Source organism: Aptenodytes patagonicus, chromosome 2 (genome assembly GCF_965638725.1).
Source record: "Aptenodytes patagonicus chromosome 2, bAptPat1.pri.cur, whole genome shotgun sequence".
NCBI classification, from domain to species: domain Eukaryota; kingdom Metazoa; phylum Chordata; class Aves; order Sphenisciformes; family Spheniscidae; genus Aptenodytes; species Aptenodytes patagonicus.
The window spans coordinates 13,952,391-13,977,191 of record NC_134950.1 but is presented as its reverse complement, the minus strand read 5'-3'; the positions used below and the strand labels follow the sequence as shown (position 1 = coordinate 13,977,191).

Here is a 24,801-nt window from a genome sequence, read left to right as displayed (position 1 = left end):
CCATCACCAAAAACCCAAGCATTAGAGAGGACATCTTTTCTGGACCATACCTTTAGCCCATGTCATTTTAAAATAATCTGCTTCTGGCATGGCATTGCATAGTTAAATCAGTGCAACCACAAAGAGGTGCACTGCAGCACAGGGATGGGCTTTTCTTATGCATGTTTCTTGCTAAGGCCAACATACAATGCAATTACACGCTAATATTCTCAAACAGCATATATGCTTTTTTTATATTACTTGCAACGAAGATATGTAGCACTTTCTGCTCTTTGGATTGTATCCTGCTCTGCACAAATTCTGTGTTTCCCTCAAAATCCCAATTCTGGAGAACCACGTAACTGAGTAAGAACTAAGAAATAAAGAACTGTCCTCGGGTTGCAAAGAAAAAGCTGGAAAAACATTATAAGGAAGGGATCTATGTCACATAACTTTAATCACCTAAGAGGTGTAACTGGAAGCCAAGCTAGTATCCCTGTAGTAAGTGAGGAGGGAGAGTGGCATCTCCCAAGGACCACTCAGCCTGTTTCTCTCTCTGCTGCCCATCCTGAGGGCCAGGATGCTCAGCCTAGCCTAAATGCCTAACATAAGAGGAATCCTCTCTAAAGGTCTGAACACTCCCAAGAAAGCAGAAAACAAAAGCAAAATCACAAGCACTTTTCTCTGCCTATTACCTTCTAACGCTCAGAATTGGAAATTAAGATTTTGGGGATGGCAAAGGTCACTACACAATCAGTAAAAAAGCACAGTATAAAGCCAGCAAAAGGAAGCACTGAAAGATAGAAGCAAGTACATTTTATAAATAAAAATATTAAAAAAAAAGAGGAAAAGGAAGAATTATTTATCCTTTCAACCAAAAGCCCAAACCAGTGAGATAATGTTCCTTTAAGAGCAAAGACTGTATCCCATATATTACACCTCAAAACAAAGTCAAATGCCTTTTTACAGCTTGACAAGAGCCTAGATTAAGATTTCATTTCACATGACCTCTAGCTCTGCATCCTTGTTAAAACCCGTTCCCTGTTAGCATCTCACAATTACTCAAAAACGTAAAAAAATTAGGAGGTAAAGGGCTCTTTTCTGCACTCTCTGAGTGCTAAAACAATTACATCCCCTTCATAGCTCCTTTAAAAAAAAATTAAGCCATTACTATGATAATTCTTGATAGCAAATAAAGTTTACCTAGAAGCCCGGGCTGCGGTCTGGCCGCAGGATGCTCCTGGGGAGCCCAGCAAGGTCTGAAAATACCGAAGAGACAGATTTCCCTGGCAGTTGGGGATGGTATCAGCAGGATATTTTCCCCCCTGCCCCATGGGATATAATAAACATCAGCGGTCGATGATTGCATCCCAGCCACAATCCAGTCTCATGCTGTGCTGGCTCAGCGCTCCTCTGTCTCAGAGGGAAGACCACAGCCAGGCCCCCTCACGCCGAGGTGTCACAAGCGTATTTCCCCTCTGTTGTTACCTCTACAGCATGAACATCAAAAACCATGACCCAGAAGCAAACATGCCAGCTAACTAGGCCTGAAAAGACATGTTTCGCTTGGCTGTATTTGCTGAAGCCCAGCCCAGACCACAACCACTGAGAAGCAGAGAAGGATCCGTCTCTAACAAGCGAGCTAGAGAAACAAAGAAGGGACTTCGCCTCCAGCTTAAAGCTTCTTCAGCACTCAATTTCTAATCAGTATTACTAGACATTTATAATACTGCCTTTCCTGGCAGCCAGCCGCTGGGCCGACCTCTCACAGCCCATCACCATTGCTGCAAATAAAAAGACAGAGAACATTTGGAGGTGATGTACGTATCTCCCGTAGGCTCCAGCTTCACGGCTGCTCACATCCCAAGCCTGGCTCCGTATCATTAACTGAGGTAGAAGGATCTGGAGCACAACTAGCAAACACAGAAATCAGACCACGCTCCCTATACGGTGGGTAGGGTGTGAAAAGCATTGGCCCTGGTGATGGGAACACTCCACACTTTGCTACAGGTAGTTTCAGCCCGATTAACCTCTGCAGCTTACAATGTGCCAGGCTAAGTGGTGAGGACAGGCAATCCCAGCTGATGCAGCAGGTGAGCAGTGCTCTGGATAGCAACAGCTTTTCAGTGTCTTCCTCCTCCTCCTCTGATGGGTAATTGAGAGAAAGCCAAAGGAGCCATACCAACAACACTGGCAAAGCCCAAAACTACAGTCCCAGACATCCTACATCTCTGCTGCTGAATGTAAGAGGTGCTGCAAGCTACACCACGCTCAGGAAAAACTGTGAATAGCTCTTGAGCCCTGGGAAGTAACTTAAGTTGAACAGAGTTTACTTAGGACTAGTAGAAATACCAAGCACTTGAATAGTATCAGTGTAAGCCATCATACAAAGGAAAAGGGCAGAATTAGACTCTTCACATCAACTCTAGGTCTCTTCCTAAATTTCACGAGGGCACACCTTCTGAAGTAACAAATAATGGCAGAAGTTATTACCATTTTTTGTCATAGAATCATAGAATCATTTAGGTTGGAAAAGACCTTTAAGATCATCAAGTCCAACCGTAAACCCAACACTGCCAAGTCCACCACTAAACCATGTCCCTAAGCACCATGTCTGCACGTCTTTTAAATACCTCCAGGGATGGGGACTCAGCCACTTCCCTGGGCAGCCTGTTCCAATGCTTGACAACCCTTCCATTGAAGACTTTTTCCCTAATATCCAGTCTAAACCTCCCCTGGCACAACTTGAGGCTGTTTCCTCTCATCCTACTAAGTCATTTACTACTAAGTCATTGCTAACTTGTTCCCACAAGAGATATTCCCACTAAACACTTGAAGACTTAAGTTGCCAAAAAAAGAAACAACCAGCAAAGGCTTTGCTGGGCACCACTGCACCTCTGCACTGCTTGGTGCTCCAGAGCAGTGAAGCAGCTCTAAGCCTCTAACCGGAGGAGAAAACCTCTGCAGAGGAAGCAACTTGGGCAGTCTTGTGACACAGCGGAAATATCTTATGGATGATGTTAAACTTTGGCTTACAAAGATTGGAACCGTTTAACTGCCTGCTCGATGGTTTGCTCTGCAGCAGTGTTTTAACAGGGACACAGAGGAGGCACTTGTCTCTCTCCTGCTGACGGACAAGCTGCAAACAGCCGGTCACGCTGGGTCAGAACCCGTTTTGCCCATTCCCTCTGAAAGAAGAGGGACATTTGTGCTGGGGACACAAAGGCCGATCTGTTCAGAGCTGGCTGCAGTCCTCCTGCCTGGCTCCCATCACTGGCCTGACACAGGCTGGCGTCGAAGGGGGAAGGGTAAAAACGCAAGTGCTGTCCCATTTCCCCAAAGCCTGCTCCTAGCAAATGTCATTATTTCAAAATGTTGCACTTTGAGAATACTTGTGTGAAGTGCTCATGAAAATTTCAACTGTGTAAATTGGAGTTTAATCTGTATATTCAACATTGCCACTCTTTAAAAAGAAGTTAAACATGGCTACATTTTTTCCAGTGGCAAAAGCTATGATCTGCAAAATGGTACTTCTCTCCTTGGCAATCGCTACCATTTGCTTGTTTGTTTTGGTGCGGCGTAGGCTGGGAGGGAGGAATGATAATAAAAACATGAACACTTTTTCTCCTCACCTTGAACAGTGACAGGCTTAACAGCAAGCAGCTTTATATAGTGCAATCAGTATTCATATGCCCACAGGAGAGGAAAAACAAAATCATGGGTCTTCATCTTGCATAGCCTTACCCAAATTTAGCTTCAAAGAAATATATTGACATCTGATGTATGCAGAGGACATCTGGATCTATATAGTTACAGGATCGGAGCATAGAGAGAGGAGCCTACACACACTAAACTTTAGCCTACACACACACTGCAAAGAACTAAATAGGGCATTCTGCCTGTCCTTGGTCCCTGCCCACCCCACTTCAGCCTGCGAAGCAGTGTATTTTCATTTATTGTTATTTTCAAATATTGTTATTATACACTATTTATTTAAAGGCTGAAGACACAATGTGACCTAATTTTGCTCTGCAAGCACTTTCAGGGAGTACCTGTGCATAGGAGCCGTGGATCCAGCCAGGCAGCCGTGAGGAAGGCTGGCCTGAGGGGGCTGCCAGTGCCCCTCGCGGCTCAGTCCCCTCTGCCCCCTCCCATACTGAACAGGGACATGGTAGGAGGTGGTTCTGGGACACAGGCAAACCTCCCCCCAGCGCAAGCTGAGGCTGACAGGCCCTCTTCAGCCTCCTTGGCCACTGCATACAAATCTTCAGCAGGACTATTCAGAGGGCCCAGGCTGCACCACGGGGGGCCTTCAGCCAGAGCTCAACTCCAGAGGAGCCGATGACAGGGGCACTGCAGCTGAAGTGCCTGTTGAATTAGACTCACATTATTCTTGTCCTAGCATTTATTAAGGAAATAATGTTCAAAAAGCATGGAGTTATCACTGCAGAGCTGCATCTCACTTGACTTTTCTGAATCAGTTATTATACTTTAACTGGGTACTCTTCATGTAATACTGCAAGAGCCTTCTTTGCAACGCTCTTCCAAAGCTATGATTACAGATTTAAAATTAGGGGTTAGTTTCAACTCACTGTATTTTCTAATGATGCCTATATTTAAAAGGAGAAAAAACTACAAGGTCATTGGGTTGCATTCCAGGCCTGGAGACCTCAGGGGTCCTGAGCTAACCCAAATTCTCCCAAGACCTCAGGCATGAAATACAACAGGCTTGCAGTTTATATACGGTCTTGTGATGATACCAATTCTGTCGCTTTTCAATCACTCTCAAACTGCGGTTGCAACTTTGCACCTCTTTAGAGATAAAGAAAACCATCGGGTTTGGCTGTTAGCGAGGTGGCCATCAGCAGCTGATGGAGCCTGCCCGGACTCAGTGTTCAACCCCAGCAGGGATCTCCCAGCGTTCAGATACACAAAGCAGCCAGCCAAGATAAAGTCAGCAAGCTAACATTTTGATTATGCAATTACTTATTAAGCTACAACTGCAGGTTTTCCTGCATAATCAGGCTGATAAACATCAAACTTTTTCTGATGTTGCCTCACATCCTAAATGATGCAGTCGGAAGCCAGAAAGGAGGAGAATGATATCCAGAAAAATCACGGGGGAGAAAAGCGTTGCATTGTCGGGTCAATGAGAAGACACACAGAGGCTTTGGGCTTTGTGTACTCTGCACACCCAGAATATCTCTGACGACTGTCACAGTCTGGAATTATACACTGCAATGGCACCAAGGTAGCAGCAAACTCTAATTTCTCCTGGAGAACGGTCTACGCATTGACAGTGCTACAGAGAGGGCGGGAGCGCACTTACAAACCTCCCATTCAACAGGAAAGAGCTCAAATTTCTGCTGGGTGCAGCTTTTTGGAGAAAAACATAACTCTACAAACCAGCCTTCACCTGAAACTACATTTTTGTTGCCTCAGAAAAAATGACTGCTTCCTGCTCCCAGTTAAACATTATTTTTAGTGTGTCTCTGCTGTTGCAGAGGTAAGAGCTTTTAGCTCTGAACAAGAAACAAAACCTGAAACATCCTCTGGAAAGCTGTTGATACAGTATCTGTCACCATGAAATTTAAGACAAACCTTGGAGGTTTGCAGAAGTAACATTTTGATGCTTTTCTAATTTGAGACAAGGACCCAAAGTTCAGGCACAGATCCAACTGTGCTAAATTATTCAACCTTTGTGATTAGCACTGAACAGTAGATTAAGAAATAACGATTGTTCAATTAATTATTATTGCACAAAACGACTGAACTCAGAGACTGAACTGCTGCCACATCTATTTTACAACGCTTTCGCTCATCGGGCTTTGGGGAAGCAGGAAGGGAGGGGGGACAAGGTGAAAGGGTTGCGGAGGGGGAGTATGGAGTCAGGTTTGCTAAGCACAGTAAAGCAGCATGTTAACACAGAGCCTCAACTGAAATGCTTGCGAGCAGGTCTTTTCAGCCACACAGGAAGCCAGCAAAGTGAGTCAACACCCAGTAAGGACCAAAGATCTGTCCATATTATTTTAAAGGAGAATTAATGAAGTAGGTATCAGACACAGGATAGAGTTGCATCAGCATCTTTTTTTCCCGTGAGTGATTTATGTCAATATTGCCTGCTAAAAAATATCCTAATCCCACTGAAATCAGTGGGAAAATTCATGCCAACTTGAAGAGGAGGCGGCTTTCGCTCTCCTACCTTCTGCTCCATGTTCACTCTCCTTTCTCAGCACTCTCTAGCAGACAGCAATTCATCCCCACCAGCCCGGTCATCACCCACTCGCCGCTGGCAGCTTGGCTGCAGACAGCCGCACATGGACGGTGGGGTCCAGGTGGAGAACATCCTGAGAAAACCCAAAATTGCAGGTGCAGCCTCCTGTGAAGCACTCCAGCAAATGAATCAACCCAGAGACTCCTTCAGTGCAGGTATAATCAAGACTCTATTTATTTCCATTTTCATGGAACAATTAACTTAATCTACATAGCACTGACAACAAACAAATTCTGTCTTGGATACGAGAAAATGCATGTACAACACGCATGCAAGGTCATGGTGTATGCTGTATGTGCGTACTCACTTGTGCCTTGTGCCCATGTAATATTGCTGATGATAGACATTTATAGCTGTGCCCACACCAGGGCTAGGTCAGCTCTGGATTTAAACAGCTACATTTAAAGGAATTCCTAAACCAACATCAGCCAACGCAATAATGAACAGAAAGAAAGCAAAAGTAAAATAAAGAAACAAAATAATGCATCACGTATTCCCCCATAGAAATAATATCCCACCCTTTATGGTTTCATGAACACTTCTTGATTCCTTCATATACATACAGTTCTACACAAAGTCTTCAATAGAGCAAAAGCTAAAAAGGTAGTGGGCCAATTTATTTAGAGCGGCATTGAGGAAATATTAAAATTACACCTAGAAGAGCTATTTTAGGCAAGTTTTAGACACTCGAGAAGTTTCTTCCTCATTTCCTTCTGTATTCAAGGCTTCTACTGTGAGTTTCACAGAAACAAGGAAGCATACCCCCAGAACTATGACTAACTGAAAAGATCAAACATCAATGCCTTACAGGAATTCATGTAATGTATCGCTTGTGACTTCTCCACTGGAAGCGTTATGTGTCTTGGCTCGTACCAAATATACATCCTTATCCACTTTGTACAATGTGCTTATTGATAAAAAAGTAACAGAACAAAGTGATTAAGGGGAACAGCATGTCTAAAGTTTCCAAAGAACAGAATAAATACCTGCACTTATAGAAATGAACTACATATTTTAACAAGATGAGAGAAAACTACTGCATTGAGTTAGTCAAAAGTTTTTGGCCATGAAAATTTCCTGTTGATAAATGTGACACGATTGCAAAGATTTTCCATGAGGAGAGGGTACGTTGGGTAATTCTCTGCTATTCCACATAGAAAATTCTACTTAGAAAAGTTTTAAAATGCAAGTTCAAATCAGCCTCTTGAAAGCAAATTTCTTTCTTTTTAAATATAAAATGCCATTTCAAATTAAAACATCATAAAGAGTCCCATAGAAACTTGTGTGTTTTCAAGTCAACCCTTCCTTTCCTCCCTCAAAAACCAAAAGGTATTTGTTCCTCAATATTTTGTTAAAGAGAGTGAACCTTGAAACCTTTCTAAGGTCTTAATACTATTTATGCACATAGAAAGAAAGGTCTGGCAGTACTTGAATGAAAACTAAAGCATTAAATACTAACATTTCAAAGTATGCCTAGCAGGAAAGTTCAGTATACATATAAAACAAGATCAACACTGAATGCTTTTAGCATAGCAGTCCTCACACAGGGAAAGCTCAGAATCAACTTAAGTTTATTTTTATTGGGTGAAATTTATAATATGCCCAGACTCACTATTTATTTCCTCAAGGCTTCACAGGCGAAGTGCTGCTCTTTTGATAGTCTATCCCACATGTTTATTAAAATAGATATAACAGTGAAAGGAAAACATAAAACTAACAGAGGATCATTTTTAGTTTCAGGGATATTTTACACGCCACCTCTTAGAACTTCAATTTATGGCTTTTCTTAATGGAGCCTTTCAGGGTTGATTTTAATGTGTTAAGTGGAAATTCCACTAGTTTGTAACTGCAATGTTTTCTTTATGACCTGCCCTTGTACATCACATAGGTCTGGCTTATTTATACAGACAGCTGTTCACTGAATGGACTGGGAACTTCTAGTTTCTTTCACTTGCATTCTTCCTGAATTGAAACACTGTTTTCTTTTATTGTCTTTTTGGCTGGACGCTTCTCCAGCATTCCACAAACATGAAGAAGACTGAAGTTACTATGAGCTTTTTTTACCTTTTTTAAGGCAGGAATACAGATTTCCTCCCCAGGGCTAGACAAGAGCTGTGTCTACAAACATCCTGGCATCAGCCTGCAACCCAACCACTACCCCTGCAAAGAAGAGGGCAGCAAAAGCCATGAGAGCAACAGTGGCTTCAAGCAGATTAGCTGTGGCATCTGTAGCACCTTGAGGTTTGTCGGCAGGTTTAAGTGTTGCTTGTGTCTCTCCCCGCCAGTGTGCTCAGGACTTCCTCAGCTGTTTGAAGAATTTGAGCTATGTTAACACTTTGACCAGCCATTTACCCGAGCATCTAAAATCTAGATGGGCTTAATTTAGGCAAAGCACAGTAGTAACACCCGGAGGTTCTTCACAAAGAGCCTGCTGTCATCATCCAAGTCATTCCATCTTGAAGCTGGCTCCCCTTCTCCTGCAGTAAGCACATCTTCTTGACTTCATTCAACAGAGCTCACAACCAGCTACATCCCCTGCTCTAGAAAAGGCTTTCCAGGGGTGCAATACGTAAAGCCTCTCCATGCAGTGTTGAGCCAGGACAGCCCACCACGCTGCCCTCGCCGTGGAGAGATGTGACCGGTAACCCAGGCATCAGCTCAGCCTCTCCAGACCTGGCAAAGCCCCAGCAGCCTAAAGTTAGTACAACCATGTTGGCCTCAAGCACATTTGAAGGTCAAGCCCCAAACAAGGAATGCCTGTTGATGGGGCTGTTCATTACAGAAGTATGTATATAAATACATCTTATGGTGTGTGCCTCTGTGCCTAGGTACGTATTTATATGGGAGGTAATCCTACAAGAATCCTGCTGGTTCTCTAGAGACACCCCTCCATCCCAGCCACCTATCACTGATGGAGGTTGTGTACCAGGAGAGTCTGCATGAGACAGGACAAAGAAATCAAAAGGGGCAGACAGTTACCAAGGATAATGTGTTCTTTGGGAAACAATGGTAATTTGGAAGCCTTTTTTTCTGTCCAGAGCGTCCCCAACAAAAACAACAAAAAAGCCCCCCCAAAAATCCCACCAAAAAAAAAAAATCAACCAAAAAAACCCTACAAAGAATTCAAGCAGCAAGTACTGAAGGCAAGTCCTGCTCACCTCATTCCTGGAAAATACTTCTGAACATCCAACAATTAAATCCCTCCTTTGGCTTCATGTCAGCAAGAGACGGATCCCGCTGGCTCCTGCCCGGCAAGAGTAAGAACAACGGGAAGCTGCCTGCTATGAGCAGGCAGCAGTCTGCCACTGCTGTCCTGCCAGCCCCACTACCAGCTCTGTCCTTCCAGGCTGCTTCACAGTGACTAAAGCCCAAACTCCAGGATAAACAGATAAATTCTCACTCTCTGAGTTAAAACTATTAGCTTAAAGCAGCCTCATAAGCTACATGCTTATGACAAGAAGAGAGCCAAGGAGAATCTCCATCCCTTATTGGATGCAAGGGGGAACATTGTCACTGAGGATGAGGAAAAGGCTGAGGTACTCAATGCCTTCTTTGCCTCAGTCTTTAACAGGCAGACCAGTTATCCTCAGGGTATTCAGCCCCCCGAGCTGGAAGACAGGGACGGCGAGCAGGATGAACCCCCCATAATCCAAGAGGAAGCAGTCAATGACCTGCTATGCCACCTGGACGCTCACAAGTCTATGGGGCTGGATGGGATCCACCCGAGAGTGCTGAGGGAGCTGGCGGAGGTGCTCGCCAAGCCGCTCTCCATCATTTATCAGCAGTCCTGGTTAACGGGGGAGGTCCCGGACGACTGGAGGCTTGCCAATGTGACGCCCATCTACAAGAAGGGCCAGAAGGAGGATCCGGGGAACTACAGGCCTCTCAGCCTGACCTCGGTGCCGGGGAAGATTATGGAGCGGTTCATCTTGAGGGCGCTCACAAGGCATGAGCGGGACAACCAGAGGATCCGGCCCAGCCAGCACGGATTCATGAGAGGCAGGTCCTGCTTGACCAACCTGATCTCCTTCTATGACCAGGTGACCCGCCTAGTGGACGAGGGAAAGGCTGTGGATGTGGTCTACCTGGACTTCAGTAAGGCCTTTGACACCGTCTCCCACAGCATTCTCCTAGAGAAGCTGGCAGCTCACGGCTTAGACAAGTGCACTCTGCTCTGGACGGCCGGGCCCAGAGAGTTGTGGTGAATGGAGTCAAATCCAGTTGGCGGCCGGTCATGAGCGGTGTTCCCCAGGGCTCAGTTTTGGGGCCGGTCTTGTTCAATATCTTTATCAATGATCTGGATGAGGGGATTGAGTGCACCCTCAGTAAGTTTGCAGATGACACCAAGTTGGGCGGGAGTGTTGATCTGCTCGAGGGTAGGAAGGCTCTGCAGAGGGACCTGGACAGGCTGGATCGATGGGCCGAGGCCAATTGTATGAGGTTCAACAAGGCCAAGTGCCGGGTCCTGCACTTTGGCCACAACAACCCCATGCAGCGCTACAGGCTTGGGGAAGAGTGGCTGGAAAGCTGCCCAGCAGAGAAGGACCTGGGGGTGCTGGCTGACAGCCGGCTGAACATGAGCCAGCAGTGTGCCCAGGTGGCCAAGAAGGCCAATGGCCTCCTGGCCTGTATCAGAAATAGTGTGGCCAGCAGGAGTAGGGAAGTGATCGTGCCCCTGTACTCGGCACTGGTGAGGCCACACCTCGAATACTGTGTTCAGTTTTGGGCCCCTCACTACAAGAAGGACGTCGAGGTGCTGGAGCGTGTCCAGAGAAGGGCAACGAGGCTGGTGAGGGGTCTGGAGCACAAGTCTTCTGAGGAGCGGCTGAGGGAACTGGGGTTGTTTAGCCTGCAGAAAAGGAGGCTGAGGGGAGACCTCATCGCTCTCTACAACTCCCTGAAAGGAGGTTGTAGCGAGGTGGGTGTCGGTCTCTTCTCCCAAGTAACAAACGATAGGACGAGAGGAAATGGCCTCAAATTGCGCCAGGGGAGGTTTAGATTGGATGTAAGGAAAAATGTCTTTACTGAAAGAGTGGTTAAACATTGGAACAGGCTGCCCAGGGAAGTGGTGGAGTCCCCATCCCTGGAGGTATTTAAAAGACGAGTAGATGAGGCGCTTAGGGACATGGCTTAGTGAGTGGTGGTGTTGGGTTGATGGTTGGACTCGATGATCTTAGAGGTCTTTTCCAACCTCAATGATTCTATGATTCTATGCTGGGTAACACTAAACCTCTCCAGCATCTTTACCTTCACACAGCTGCTTCTTGCTCCCCTTGCAGAATCAGAGCCAATGGCGGTTAAAATACACGTGTTAGTAGAGTAAATCATCCTGGAAGCAGCTATTATTGAAATAACTCAGAAAAAAGTGGAGTTACATTATTTCCATGGTATAGCTTTCAATACTCTCTTATAACTACTTGATTATGTTAAAAGCCAAAATAAGTATTGCACCAGCAGAATATGCCTATGGCAAATGGAACATAAAGCTTAACTAATGGCCCTATTTCCCTGAAAGGGCACATGAGGCTGATAAATAGTCCCATGAGGTCATGTTATCTGTTGGAGCAAATCAGTTAAGTTGTGCCTCCTTTGCCAGCAAAGAATTTATATCCTGATACTGCTCCTTTTTAAAAAAAAAAAAAGTTTTTTAATTTTATTTTTATGTTATGATATGTCTCTAACTTTCAGATACTGGGGAAAAGGATCTTGTTTCTCAGATACTTACACCATAGCGGGAATTTACACTAATTCATGCCATTAAAGTGAACAGAAGCTATTCACACACACACAAGTTGCTCACCTGTGTGCTGCCTGAAGCAGACTCACTGCTCAACCACATGTCATCTTTAGATGGAAACACCCCTGAGCAGTGAGGAATAAACATAGCCACAGCCTTAGTTTCAATGACTTTTAGAGCTATGCCAACAATCATGACTTCCAACAGTTCAGCAAAAAGCTGCACAACATTTTTAGAAGGAGTGTGCTGTATGTTAATCATTTCTAATCAGAGACAGTTTCTCCACATCTACTGTTCTGGCTCATTTCCTTACAATTAAGAACTCCATTTTACCCAATTGCTACAATACAGATGTGCTGCTTTGGCAGTGACCTACTGTGTCGTGCCCTTAGTATATGTGCAGTGAAAGCTGTAACCAGTTCAGTAGTTCAAGTTCTAGACAGACAAAATTAAAGCCAGACCGTAACAGAAGTGTACAGTAGCAGCAGTCAGAAATTCAAGTCTGCCAAAGAGTTATGCAGAAATTACGTCCCTTAATTTAATTTATGTGAAGGAACAAACTTAACCCAACAGTAGGCAATATCTAGCTGTGAAGCAATCTGAAGGACTAGTCACAGTTGATTAAACCTTTTGTAAGCAAGTTTGTTGACTTATGTTCTGGAGAAAAGTATATTTTGATAGCTAAGTGGACAATGGACAAACCAATTTTGTCTTTTCCCAACTTCTCCTGCAAGCAGAGTTAGGTAAAAAACTTTTGTGTCCTAGTTCATTACTCAGTGTTGCTGGACTCTGAGATGTTGCAAGATGCTGGATGCCATAATTTCAACGAATCCTCTCTCTTCCAGAGTGCAAGGCACAGAAGGCAGGGCCATTAGCCATCTTTTAAAGCATGGAGACCAAGCCTCATAGAGCAGCTTTTTTGGTCCTGCAAAATAGCAGCTGACAGTTGTCTATTTAAGAGTGTGAAGGAGGCTCATAACCCACCTTCCAACACATAGCATGAGCAACAAGTACATTCCAACACTTTCTACATACCTTGTAGTTTCTCACAAACTCCCCTAGCCCAAATCAGCCATGCCTCACCTCAAACATCTTCTAACTCTCTCCTTGCAGTGATGCTCCTCAAGGCATGTACCGAATGCTGCCGCTCCCCTGATGTTCCTTGCCATCTCTACAACGAGCTTTGTGCCCCTGCCAAAACAGACTATTTATTCCTACTATTCAGAGTCCCAGCTCTTTCCCAATCCACCACAACAGTACGATGCTCTCCCTGATTGCTCTAAGTACAGATGTCCTGGCAAAGACCCTTAGCACAGACACAGCTTATGCTGACAGCAGTATTTTTCTCTGCTCGACATAGTTTAAGGTTTGGAGAGGTGACATAACTGAGCCAAGTGAAGCTCACTTCACACCAGCTGCTGTAGTGAGACCAACGGGGAGTCGTGAGGGGGAAAGAAAGATGAATCTCACTCACCTCCACCCACCATATCAAGGCCAGCAAAACTGTGTTACATAGGCTACTCACAAACCCTATATGATATATAGTTAAAAGACTTTTTGCACGTTCTAGTAACTCACCACTACCATCCCTTCTTCACCAACAATTTTTCTGAGATGCCTGAAGAATTTTTTCATACCTGGAAAGCCAGAGTCTCCCGTGCACTGCTGGGACAGCTGTGTTCCTATCATATTTTGTTCATTTACATATGCTGTTGCTCTCTTGAACTACTGTTTCCTCCAATTTCCCTTCTACTGAAGTAGCTGTACCAATTCTAACAAGTAGCCATGGCAACATAATCTTGCAGAATAAAGTACAAAATAATCCTATGATCAGAAATCTAAATTAGAAAAATGGAATGGAAATAATGTGTTCTTAAAGCCTGGAAGTGAGTGACCACTGGAACAGATTACAAATAGACATGGTAAACTCTCCAACACTTGTGAACTCTGAATGCACACAAATGGATGCTATACTTAAAGTCAAATTTACAGATAAATTACTACCAGGAGAAGCTCCACATCATGTGTTATAAAAACAGTGAGATGAAGAAAGTAAAAAAAATTAAAAAATCCTTCCCAACCTATACCTGAAACCATCAACCTATTGGGATCAGCACCTGTATTGGGCTGTCCCAAATTCAAACTCTGGTTTGAATTATGGAGACTCCTCACCAGCTCCCTCGGGACGGACATGCAGCGAGCATTTCTGACCCCACATCAGTGGGCGGCAGGGATGGGGAGAGGCCAGTGCCGCTGGCGATCACCCATGTGAAAATGCCTTCCTGGGAGGGTGGGAGTGGCCTTCAGTGAAAAGGCACCTGCCATGGCAAAATTAAGATACAAACACCGTTTCATTAACTATAGCAAAAGCCTTCAGCTTTCAGTTTTACTCTGTCTAATGGTTTAAAGATTCTTCAAAGAGTTATACCAAGTTTTCAATTTAATTTTTCCACAAAGGAATTACTGCTGGGATTTTAAAAAATGCTTTTTTTTCTAATGATACTTAACATGTAGACTCTGTATGTGCAATTGAATCCCAGATCCCTAGACATATTTAATCTTCTAAGTACCCTTAAGGAGCTGGTACTAAGTCCTAAGGAAAAATGATTTTCAAGGTACGTGGGTTGAGGGGGAACTCTGCACTTGGTCCAAATAAATCCAGGAATGTGTTGCCCACAACCACCTTATTTTCTTTACAGTAACTGAGAAAGAGGTCTTATACCAGATTTACTGCAAAGAGGATGTACTGATTCTTATCTGTGAAAGGTGATACAGACTGTCTGGACTGCTAAATTAGCCTGTAATTTAATCTAATCAATGAAAGACACATCAAGTGTTCCCACTCAAACTTCCCCATCAGCTGCAGGCAGCTGAAACAATCAAAACTGAGATTCTCGGACACTGCTTAGACCTGGTATTCTTGAGAATAAGACTACCTGCTCCCTTCCCTTTCAATTTCACTTTCAAACTGATGTGTGCCAAGGGCAGCTACACAGGCTATGAAATGCAGTATAGCCTCTAAATACAAAGCATTTCCCTAACTGTATATTTGCTGGCACCAAAAAAAAAAGTGTTTTCTCCATACGTTTACTGGAAGTGTAAAGAATAACTATGCATACAATTTGCAATCACTGAGATTTACAGCCCTGACTGTAGTAAGTAGTTATGTCATGTAGGCACTTATTAAGTGCCCTGTGCCTCATTTTCCCCTATACTTGCAAGAGACACACCTTCTTGGATAAATACCGTATTTTGTTAACCCCCGGAAATCTCCTGTTGTCACTACTTTACTGAAAGAAACACAAAAACATAGATAAGAGAGAAAAATACAGCCAGCAAGTCACCCATGCCTATTTTACACTATTTCAACATGTAATTCACACAGGCAGAATTGCCTTGCTTAATCCAAAGAAAATTTAAAAAGGGTAGGAAGGGGAGAATCCTTACAGTTCTTACAGAAATATTGTTTGGAAAGTAATACATGTTACTACAGTACAGACTGCACCATGCTTACTCTTACATTGCTTTAAAGCTCTGGATTACTCCCAAGAGGGCTACAGAAGATGACTATAGTTTACTGTCCACATGCTAAAATTCACTATGCAGGGGGCTGCCTCTCTGTGGGAAATTTCTGCAAACCCAGAGAGGCAGCAAGAGCCACTTCTCAAGGGAGCTGTAACTCCTACCTTGCAATTGTGTTAGCTTAACTGGGAATCGCGCAAAACCAGAAAGAAACTAGCAACACTAAGAAGATGCTCCTTCTCCCACTGCGTACCTGCCACCGTCATCATCAGAAGGTCGTCCACACACATTTAACAAGTTAGGAAGTGATGCAATCTCAAAAAATATCCTGAAGCCAGCTAGCAAAAAACACACTGATGTGTTTTTATTTTCTCCACATCCAAATACAGCATCATGCAGAGGGGTCCTGTCTGACATGAGTGCAGGCTACTTCAATTTTTCATTTTTTCACGGAACACATAGAGAATACGAGTAAAGCACAACCAGCTTGGTTACAGAGTATACCAAGGGACTGCTCTCATATAGGATGCTTCCATAAAAACAAACACCTTTTGTGTCTTGAGAGTCACTTGAATGTAATGTGCTTCACACGGCACAAGAGGGGCTGCTTGATTTTCCAAAGTGCTTATTTAAGAAGACCCAATTTAACAGAACCATGGGGAAATTATATGTACAAGCAATAGCTGTCATGATAATTTTAGCTGCCTTCCACGCCTGCAAATATGCACTGTACAAGGAGGCTGTCTCGTCTCTCATGTAGGGAAATTCTTTGTGCTCCTGAACGCTGGCGAGAAGCTCCGTCCTGATGTACTGAACACCTGAGAAGCCACCCAGGGCTGACAAGCCCAACACTAGTGCTTCCCCTGGCCCTGCTCACTGCTGCTTCGCTCCCCTGCACCCATGCCCAAGCTGTGATGGAAAGCTTATAGGAAATTAAACCCTGCAGACAGAAGAGATCTATCCTTGCAGACGAGGAGAGAGCAGGATTTCTTAGGGCTCATGTCCTTCCTCACCATCACCTCCCTCTCCTCTTGAACCTTCTGCCTTACAGTTCCTCCTATGGCAATGTCGCCTGTTGCCTTATTTCCCTTCTATTTATCAAATCCTACCTGCTTTCAAGGCACCCTGGCCAACCCCACAGATCAGACCTGTACGAAGGAACTGATTTATACAACTTTAGCTTAGTAGCTGGACTGAGAGAGATCCATGTCCTTCAGGGTGGAAAATGAGAGGACAGAACAACCCAGGATGCCTATTAAACTTGTTAGAGTAGGACCTATCCCACTGGGCTTTACAGCTGTGCCACCCCACACCAGCACAGCTACTGCAGCTATGCCACCCCTAAGCCTTCAGCAAATAATTTCCATTTCTACCAGCTCAGAGACAATGATCAATGCAGCAAAAGGGGCAAGTGTTAAAACGAAGCATTGCCCCATCCCTTCCCCTCTTTGCAGACTTTCCTCCTCCTGCCACCCACCCCAGTGCCAGCCCTCCTCCCGCACATGGTGCAGAGGGCTAGGGAGGGATTTTCCGCTCCCTTCCTCCCCACACAGGAATGCAGGAGAGACTACAGTTTAGTGCTGAGCTGGTAAATGCCTCATCTCACTGAGCAAGCAATTTTAGGAAGGACACTATATAACAGACGGCCTCCAGCACTCTGATGTTGGGTGTACTGAGCCATACTGACCACATCTTCACTGCCGATAACCTCTAGGAAAAGCTCAACCATAAGACCCTTTCCAGGAACGCACAACGCAGTGGGCAATACCCAGAGCCCTGTTGCACCGTGAAATATGCCCCTCGTGCTTCGCACCTTGCCATGTCTTTGCAAATTCAGCTTTCTTGGTCTAGAAGTCACAAGCAAGTCTCAGAATCTCCCTGAAAATGTAAACGTTACATTTTGACCCTGGAAACACATGCTGGAATTGCTCTGTTAATTGGAGAAAGATCCTAGAAAGGAGCTGCGCAGGGGTCTTGCCCTGCCCCGGCGCAGGCTGCTTTTTGTAAAACATAACTCTCTAAGAAGTCAGGAAATGGCAAATTCCTATTGTCTGCAAGGAAAGGAAAATCAAGGCTCTCCCTCCTATACTTTAAAGGGAAAAAAAAAACTTTTGGGTTTTCCTTCCTTTAGTAATAAAAAGACCATTTTAGACTGTGCTACTGAAGAGAGAGCTTCAAAGTGGGAAATTGAATCGCAGAGAATTGTTTTAAACTGCCTGTTTACACAAGCCATTCACGTAGAGACGTTCCTCGCTGAAGAAGTAGTGCCTCCCGGGGCAATGCTGTGGCCAACTCTCATTTTGGTTACTCTGCTGAAATAGCAAGAGAAAGGCAGGACAAAATACTGATTTCAGTGTCAGAATATTTTAACTCTACATAGGGATGACTACTGAAATACAGTCTTGATTTACAAATTACAAATTCTATCACAGAAACAACCACTGACGCACATCAGCCTTCACAGAGCAAAGAAATGCAAAAAAATAGCTGCGACAATGAAAGGAGTGGAGAGAAGGAGGGTGCTAAGAGTCCATGCTGAAACAGCTTCATCTTCGCTCCTACCAGGAAGAAAACTGAGTTTTTTTAAGGCTCATACAACAGCAGCGTGTTCAGGTGCTGTTACTGCAGGCACTACACAGGGGGAGGGCGGCTGTTGCAAGCACTCTATACGTTACTCATTAGATCACACCAAAGGTCAGCCGCTGCCTCACCTGCACCCCAGGAAGCCCTTAAACTGCATAAACAAACCAGTGACAGAATTTAGATGAACAGTCTCAATTCAGACCTCAAAGCAAAGTTCGTATTAAGATTTCACAGGTATCTTTGTAAGCGGTTCGGCTGCAGTGAGGGAGGGCAGGATGCACTTTGGTCCCGCGAGCAGCACGGGGCGCACAGGGAGGAGAGACGCAGTTACCCTCAGCTTCTTAAATCCTCACAGGGCACTAACTCCTTTGCAGTTTTCACTGTCATGTGGACAACGCCAAAGAGTTTCTCAGCATACACTACTGCGGATGACATTTTCTCACCTTCCCTACCCTTCAAACTTTTTCTGTAACTTTATGCCATAGTTGGTTGTTCACAGCTGATCCTCACTGCACCTCCTAACCACCAGCAGCACCTCCTTTGCTCCTCAGAATAAGCACCAAAAAGACACGTGAAAAAATGTGCGGTACCGAAAGGGCTACAGGCATAGCGAGGTAGGAGCGCCTGTGGCTTGGAGGAAGGCGATGGCACAGGGGCAGAAGGTGCAGCAGCATGCCTCAAATGCCACTAACCTCTGGTTAAATGAACTTCTGGGCAAGTATGTAGTCACTTTATCAAACATGCGCCAAGGGCATTGCTGAAGCTGTTCATTCTCTCAGGTGGAGCAAGTAAATTAGTTCTTGTGAGAAGACAAGGATTAAATGCCTGTGACCACCTCTCTCCTTGTGGACTTGCTGTCCTGGGGAACCTGGCTCTGCTTCTGCTCACGCCCTCCCCATCTGACCCGTTCTGGGGGGACACCCTCCCTCCATGCTGTCTCCACGCACACCACCGTCTGCTCCTTACTCTGGGCTCAGTTTCTAAGGCTACTTCTTACACAACTCTTTCAGTCACCCTTGAGAAAGAAAACGAAAGCCGCTGCTTTGCAGGAATGGTTAATGTGTCAGTGAGGCACCGCCAGCTTCATTCAAGCCTCTTTTCCCCCCTCTTCCCTAGTCAGGAGTGGGGTGGTGGAAGGGGGCAAGGAAGAACTGGACAGCGGGAGGTTTCGGGCATTTCGAGCTGCCTCGGGAAAAGTCCCCCAAGCCCTTCGCTTACGGCCCGAGGGGGCTCCTTTACTCCTTTAACCCCTCCTCTCCCGGCACCCAACTCCCCCCACCTTTCTTGGGCTGAAATGCCGCGAAAATGTCCAGGCGGCAGATCCTGAAGATCCCTCGCCCCGGCGGGGGTCGGCCAGGCTCCCACCGTGAGCCCTCAGCCTGGGAGCCGACCCGCCGCCAAGACGAGACGGGGCTGCGGCGGGCTCCGGCGGCTGATAGGAGGACGGATAGTTCAAGCCCAGCTCCCCGGCAGCCCGCTCGTCCCTTCCCGAGGGGCTACGTCCTTAACGCATGCCGTCGGGAGTCCCGGCGCGGCTCGGGGTGGCGGGGAATAAACTCTCCCCGCTGGAAAGACGCCCGGAGGAGCGGTACGAGAAGCACGGGGGCACCTCTTCGCCCCCCGGCTCGGCTCCGCAGCCTCTTTGGCAGCCGAGCCGACCCGCCCCAAAGCCTCCCGCCCCGGGGCGTGCTGGCGGCCGGGCTGTCCCCAGTCCCTCGCCCCGTCCCCCGGCCCCTACCTTCCAGCAGCACCTCCTTGCCGGCCCGCTTGAGCGCCTGCACCGCCTCGTCGTGGGTGGCATCCCGCAGGTCGGTGCCGTTGACGGCCAGGATGGCATCGCCCACGTAGAGGGCCTGGGTCTGGTCGGCCGCCAGCCCCTTGAAGATCTTGCTGATGAGGATGGGCATCTTGTTCTCCTTGCCCCCCTTGATGCTGATGCCCAGCCCGCCCAGCTCCTGCTTCAGCACCTTCACGCACCGCTTCTTGTTAGAGACGGCCTCCGGCACCTGCTCGGGGGGGTCGGTGAAGGCGGTGCGCACCGCCGCCGCCCCCCCGCCGCCCTCGGCCCCGCGGCACGCCGCCCCATCGCCGCCCAGGCCGTTGTGGGCCGCACCGTCGGGGCGCTCCTCGCCGCTCAGCACCAGCGCCTCGCCGCCCAAGTTGGCCAGCACTTTGTGCCAGCGCTCCCGCACCAAAACTTCCAGCCAGCCGCTGCGCTGCGCCCGGCCGACCCCGCCGCCGCCCGCCGCCGCTACCGCCATCTTAGGAGCATGCTGGAAGCGCCGAGTGACGGCACCCCCGGCACGGCGCGGTACGGCGCGGCGGCACCGGACTTCAGCCGGGGGGCGGCGAGCTCCCGGCGCGGCGGGGTGGGGCGAGGAGCCGCGGCCGCCCCCCCGGGGCCGCGCCGGGGCGGGCGCACCTGGCGGCGCCGCCCGCTGCTGCCGCCCGCCTGTGTGCGTGTGCGGGTGTGTGTGCGCGGCCGGGGGTGTCCCGCCCCTCCCACGGACACATCGCGGGGACACGTCCTCGCTGAACCGTGGCTCTCTTCGAGCCGAGGGTGTGACGGCACTTAGCGCGGAAGGGACCCGCTGGCAGCGGCGGTGTCAGCCCCCGGCAGCCGCCGTCTGCGCTGCCAGGGTGCAGCGGGAGGTGGAGGAAGTCAACGGCAGAGAAGCGTTAGCGAAAATGCAACTTTGTTTTTCCCGGAGTCTTTTTTATAAAGTGGATTAAAACTAAGAGGTGGCACAAAGGTAGTTAAATTTCAACTGTATGAAAGTAGAATCCAAGTTGTTTCACGGCTTTGTAGGATGCAGGTGGTAAGTGATTGTCATGGATACTTTTGCACATTTTGAAACTGTTCTCTTTGCCCTTTGATTACAAAATTTTAAGGCCCATGGAGGCCACATTGCCCATTTTGCAGTTTCTCTCATGCTCGCTTTCCTCCTAGGAAGCAATTCGGTGCCTGATGAGGGGCTCGAGGCTCCAACTCAGGCACCAGAGAGGACAAAGCTTTCACATTGCTGGTTTGAAGATGCCACCAGCGGGCCTGGGGGTGCTGCCGCACATCAATGTGACTCTACAGACACCAAGCACCTCCTGGACTGCCTTTGTTTCTGCTCCTTGCAGAGCAGCTCTGGCTTCTGCCTAAGCTGGGCTGAAAACTCCAGCAGTTCTGGATCATTTGGTGTATGTGGGAGCAACACTTTGGGGAGGTTGGGGTGTCCAGTGAGGTTATTAGTCCCATTCAAATCGGCCACGTGAGTCATGTGGGTCCCTAAATGCGGCATCTTGCTCCTCTCTGAAGTGATGCCATTCATTTCTGACACCAGGATTTTGCTTACAGGTACACACCAGTGCCCCAGCTTAACGTGGGCTGGACAACTTGGGACTCACCTCCTCAGCATGGGTGGGACCTGCATACGGGATTGTGCCCAGACAAGCTTGCCTTGGTTTAGTAGGATCTCTCAGACCATGCCCTTCTCACTGGGCTACACAAAACACATCCCCTTCCCTCCAAAAGACGCCAGAAGGAGTCCTCAACCCTCCGTCTGCAGCCTCACCCAGGCTGCGCGGGTCCCTCCTCCCCAGTAGGAATGCAACCCTGCGCCTAGGGAGAGCGGGAACCCACAGGCAATGGGTTATTCAAGGATAACGAGTGGGCGGAGAAAAAGCAGACTGAAGAGAGGTCTCTTCATTTCTCATGTTAATTAATGCAAGGTGAAAAGCTATAATTAAGTTTTCAGGGCTGTGAATCCAGAGTGAAAAGAAGCATGTCCCGCTAAACCTGAACAAAGCACCTAAGCCCTAGACAGGACAAGGCTGTAACACACCCTTTTCTCCAGCATTTCTCACTGGCTAATTTAGGTAGCTCATGTACAACACCCTGGATGTTTGGGTTGGTGTATTTTTTTAAATCCCAGGTGCCAGGCATAGTGAATGAGTATGCTTGTTCGGTTCCAGCAGCTTCAGGTAGGTGAGAAAAGGATGGGGAGGAAAGGACAGGCATGCAAAAATCAGGTGTTGCAATGCCGGCTGTCATAGCATTCACATTCCTGTGTAGCTCCGAGCCCAAGTGACTGGGCTGAGTTATAAAATCAGGCATTTCTGTTTCCCAAAGGATCAGCTCTTACCAATTATTTCACATTTTTTCTTCATGAATTAGTAAAGAATCAGTGCTGCTGCTAATGGAAATGTGTCTCTAAGTATTTTTTTAAAGGCATTTCAGAAAATTAACAAGGAAAAATATTCAGATGGTTTCTGTCCTGTTGTGAAAAGGTAATAGAGAAAGGAAAGGAAATGTTTAATGCCTCATACTTCTCCTTCGGCACACTGTGCACTCGGCCGTGTTTGCTGAGTGTGTCTGGTTCTCTGGTGGGGTTCCCATGGAACTGCCTTATATAGACAATTGCACCGTGTGTATCTGAGAGCTGTGCTTGTTCCAGCTATTTTCCTTTCCCATTCCAGCAGAGGTAAATAATAAAGTTTCCCAGGGCCAGCATCCGATATATTGGTCCCTGGTATGAAAAAGTCTTTATAGCAGCCTTCATTACCTCCTCCTCCTCCTCCCCCGTCCTCCCCACGTTGGAGCTGTAAGAAAACAGAGGTGATGTTTTAATCTTGAAAATAAAAGTAAAAAGAAGATAGTGTAAGAGATGCTAAGGCACAGGCCCAAGGCAAACAGTCTCCCAGATAGTCTCCCTGCCTGGAGACAGTGTGATTGATACCTGATATCTGTGCTTCCCTGTCCTAGGAGTGCAGGCTCGTAATTGTGTTTGTGTACCCTGAGTCTTTGTGTACCCCAAGAGCAACTTCTGGCTGCTGAACTAAGGGCGAGAAAGAAAAGGTGCCTTGAGACTTCTCTGCTGGTACCCCTGCCAACATTACTGTCCTCAGCCCTGCCTCAGGTCTGCTAATCACACCTGCAAGGGTAGTTTCTGAAATACAGGTTCATGCAGCAGGAGCAGGAACAGAAGATAAAAACAGGTGTTTAATCGGGTGTGCAGCTATTGAATGCTCAGGTTGGCAACACAGAAAACTGTTACTCCAAAGTCAGCTGCTGGTCCCTAGTGGTTTCCAGTGCACGGCAGAGTGCAAACTCCTCATTTCAGCTACAAGCTTCTCCTGACAGTGATGTTTCTGACATAATCTGTAAATACCCACACTGCAATTGCAGTGTTCTATGTGACAATTTGCGAGGAAGCCGGGATGTGCGGTGGGATGGGCAGAGCACTCGGTTCTTCCAAGCTCCCATCTCTAGTCTCTAGAAAGGCTACCAGCGCGGACAAGGCTTAGCAAAAGTCTCTCTCCATCACTTGCCCTTCTGAAAGAGTCTGCTCTGAAAAGTCGGCACTTTCAAACAAGTCAAATAATCATCTGTATAAACAAATTGTTAGGCAAGATAGGGCTAATAGCTGCTGTTGAATAGATCTTTGATCTGCGGAGGACTATGGGCTTAGCTAAAGTCAAGGGGCTAAATGGAAGAAGCAATTCAGTGAACTAGAAGAAGTGAGGGGATTGGAAAACACAGAAACTGCCTCCTGGGACAAGGAGCACCAAACTACATCCAGGTCAGAAGCGCAGCAGTGATGTCTGAGGAACTGCCTGGGTGCCCAAGCAAGGGGAAGGGGTTTGTGGTCTGTGTGTGCACGCGAGAACAAAAATACAGGAAAAGCAATGCAGAAAGGGTTGTGAGGGTGACGCTGAGGAAGTTCTTCAGGCTCAGCTTTACTAGGGGGGCTACTGGAGACAGAGTCAGGACACTCTCTGTTCTTGGCTTTTTTCCTCCTGTTTTCAGGCAAAGGGGTCAGCGTTCACATCTTATGTAAATAAACTGGCCTCCTGACAGCAGAAGCATTGCAAGGCCACATACACAAGCTCGCCACTCAGACAGCAGTGCAGGGAACACAACTCCCACCCTGCTTCCAGGAAGAGAAGGTAAGGGGACAAGAGAGCATTTCTATAGCTGTGGCTTCTATATGGCTGTCTGTGCTATTCTATAGCAGAGATATAATTTTTGAAGGACTTTTGCAAGATACTTGGACCCTTCTAGTGCTTCTGTTCTTCCTTTTTATGGTGTCAGTGTAGCAACAATAGCCCAAAGCCAGCTCATCTGAAATTCCTTTAAATTGGAAACAGGGTTGTGATCCTTGAACATGTTTCAGATGACGGAGGTTAGACAAAATCAGGTCTGGATAATGACGTTCCCATCTTGTTACCCTGACACCAACCAGCTCAGCAGACGGATCTAGACAGGAAGGAAGTCCAGTGTCGGAAGCCCAGTGCTGGAAACCCGACAAGTAATGAGAGCTGGAAGGGAGTCCAGTTCCTCCAGTGATCCCAAACATTGCAGCCGCCAAGTTTAAGTAAGTCTGTCTGAGGAACGTGCCTGAACTAACCAACCCTACTTGTTCCCCCATGGCAGCCCCTCCTATGCATATGCGTGCTGGGGTGCAGCAGGGCAGGCTCCAGCCCTGATGCAGGTGTCCCTGGTGCATGGTGGTGGGACCTCTCACTTGACCAGTGTCACGCATTTGCAAAAGGCATTTCTGGTGGGGAGCTGGCAACCTGCCTAATCCCTCCGAGCAATCCACCCCTTCCTCAGTTTTGAGGGAGCCTTTTGCCTTTAAAGTCAGCATTCGTCAATCATTACTCATTGGTGCTGGTGGGGTTATGAAGATGTCAAGAACACCTGAAGATCGTCATA

General features: G+C 47.0%; 1 protein-coding gene across 1 annotated transcript in view; it reads right to left on the bottom strand.

Moving 5' to 3' along the window:
* SNTB1 (syntrophin beta 1) overlaps positions 1-20,431 on the bottom strand; it is a 119,293-nt gene extending 98,862 nt beyond the window's left edge. Inside the window, exon 1 of the mRNA XM_076329170.1 lies at positions 19,834-20,431. Within this exon, the coding sequence (XP_076185285.1) occupies positions 19,834-20,356 (523 nt within the window). The 5' untranslated portion in view covers positions 20,357-20,431. The remainder of the gene's footprint in view (positions 1-19,833) is intronic.
* Between the last annotated feature and the right edge of the window lie 4,370 nt (positions 20,432-24,801).